Genomic DNA, 2603 nt, shown 5'->3' with positions numbered 1-2603 from the left:
ATACATCCGAAGAAATAGCCAGTGGCCAACATTAGCCATTCTCACTAGTGAAGCCAGACGTTTGGGCACTATGTACAATTCAAAGGTCTAAAATTCTTTCACCTTAGCAGTCCCCAAACTGGGGGATAACTCATCCAGTGCCCAACCATCCGACTTCACTCGTAAGATGGTTGCATAACGGCTAATGCTTGGCGCTGGTTGTTCCTCTAGGCCTACGGAGTCCATTTGTTGGGTCGTAGGTAAACTATATTATTATGTTGGAGGTCTTTTAGTTTGAGAAACAAATCTGAACAAGTACTACAACGATAAACACACATTTGAGACGAAATTTAAAGTAAAGACAAATTTGCTCTATTTTTCACAGTTGAGTAGCAAATCAACTTTGATCATTCAAAATTTCAACTCTCAATTTGTAAGGAGTTTCTTGAACTAATTCTTTACCTAGCTATGACAAAACTTTCAATTGTGACAAATCCCTATACAAATTTACATGAACCTTTAACTAGTATCACACATAAATATTGTTGTAATTTTAATCATATATAAATAATATAATTTTTCACTGAAGGGGTTTCGGATGAACCCCTTGGCCCTTCCTAGCTCCGTCCCTGCTCAAACCTTTTTACCAACTGAAAACAGAAAGGAGATGGAAGATATTCTACTTCTCATATTCTCCAAAACTTCAGAAGCAGAGGGTCTGAGGCCTGGGAAATCACTTAGGCATAATGCTGCAAGTGACACCATGGCCTTAGCTTCCTCCAATACGTGATTCCTATCGAGGCGTGGATCTATCATTTCCGCTACCTTAGACACATCGTTCAAAATCGGAGCAGCTTTCGATATTAACCTCTCCCCACTACCTGAGGAAAAGGCCTCAACCCCTGAAATGAGTTCTAAAATAATGACTCCAAAGCTATATATGTCGTTTTTCTTGGAGGCAATGCCGGTCCTCAAGTAGTGAGGATCAGTATAACCTGGAGAACCAAGTATCACTCGATTTTTCGTTAATGGTGAAACTGAAGAAGAAAATCCAATTTTCGCGGACCCAAAATCACAAAGCTTGCAATTGAATTGATCGTCTAGCAATATATTAGAGGACTTGATATCGCTATGCACAATTTGTAAAGGACATTTGTCATGAAGATACTCAATAGCTTGAGCAAGTTGAAATGCTACGGCCATTCGGTTTCTCCATGGAAGAATTGTCATATCTCTGTTTTCGTGGAGTTTGTCCTGTAGAGTACCATTTGAGACATACTCGAACACGAGCATGTTTCCAGATTCATCATTTTCACAATGATCAAGAAGTTTAACTATGTTGTCGTGTTTGATTTGAATCAAAATGTCTAATTCTTGCTTGTAGATTCTATTGAGACGCTCGCTGCTGCTGTCCATGATTTTGACAGCTCGGAGTGATGAATCAGGGAAATTAGCTAAATAGACTCTGCTAAATCCACCACAGGCAATTAAATTGGAATTGGAGAAATTCGCGGTGAATTTCTTCAACTCTTCACTTGTATATCTCGTTGCATCAGCAATCATTGTGTTATCTGATTCATCTTCTTTATCGCCTTCTGTGAAAACACGGATATCAGCAACTCCAGCGCGCCTTACGTTGTACCCAAAGCACCTAAGGAAAGCCATAATGGACACAAAAAAAAAACTAGGCAGAGCACCAATTCGACGTGTTTGTGCTATGTGAGATGGACGTTGGAATCTCTCGGTCCTTAACTAGAAATCTCTGACTTCAAGCCTAAGAAAGGAGAATTTCTTAGTAGAGAGCAACCACTGCAAATCCAAATTAATCAGGCCAAACTACGAAAATCGAATAGTTAAAAAATGGAAACAAAACTCAAAGGCTTGGTGGGATGATAGTTTGAATTAATCTTTCGATCCTTAATCAGAAGTCTCTGACTTCAAGCAAGAGTTTTTCCGGCCTACTAGATACAAATTCAAATTAATCAGCACACCGACAATGAAAATCGGATTGTGTATGATGGACACTCGAGTAGTGAATGATTAAGTTTTTAAACTTGTGTTTTAAAAAAAATGTTATTGTCAATATTTCTATCCACTGGCCGTGCGTGTGGGATATAAAAAGGGGAAGTGACGTTGGGTGAGTATAAGTATTTTAAGCGCTGAAGTTGCTGGGAAAGAAGAATAGAACCCCACAAACAAATAAAAAAACATATAAAAAAAATTAGAAGGGAAAGAGCATGGACTCAACCAAAAAGTTCACCACCCACAGACAAATAAAAAATTTATATAACATAAAGATAGCATTGTAAAAAAGAAGAAATTGTACTCATAAAATACTCCCATGTCCCAATTTATTTGACTAGGTGCGTGAGCTGGTAGATAATGAGTTCATTCGAATTTTTTTCAATGAAAAATTATATGATTAAAATATTTTTCATGTATATATATATAATAGATGTGGAACTGTCTTTTCGCCTAATTCATTTATTTACTTCTTCAGATTTTGAACTCTCTTAGTGAAAATCTAGGCTACACCATTGTATATGACACAATTCAAATTTGGAGAGTCAAAGTTTTCATTTTGATTAAATAATAACAAGATGCCCAGTGAAAAGTTATTTATT

General features: G+C 37.1%; 1 protein-coding gene across 1 annotated transcript; it reads right to left on the bottom strand.

Annotated features, from left to right (window-relative positions):
* Nucleotides 1-457: 457 nt before the first annotated feature.
* Nucleotides 458-2066, bottom strand: LOC102606308 (probable receptor-like protein kinase At1g33260). The gene has a single exon (XM_006367622.2). The coding sequence runs from the start codon at nucleotides 1642-1644 to the stop codon at nucleotides 613-615; it is 1032 nt and encodes a 343-aa protein (XP_006367684.1). The 5' UTR covers nucleotides 1645-2066; the 3' UTR covers nucleotides 458-612.
* Nucleotides 2067-2603: the final 537 nt, after the last annotated feature.

The sequence above is a fragment of the Solanum tuberosum genome, unplaced genomic scaffold (genome assembly GCF_000226075.1).
Source record: "Solanum tuberosum cultivar DM 1-3 516 R44 unplaced genomic scaffold, SolTub_3.0 scf00824, whole genome shotgun sequence".
Classification (NCBI taxonomy): domain Eukaryota; kingdom Viridiplantae; phylum Streptophyta; class Magnoliopsida; order Solanales; family Solanaceae; genus Solanum; species Solanum tuberosum.
This window is presented reverse-complemented; position numbering and strand designations above follow the sequence as displayed.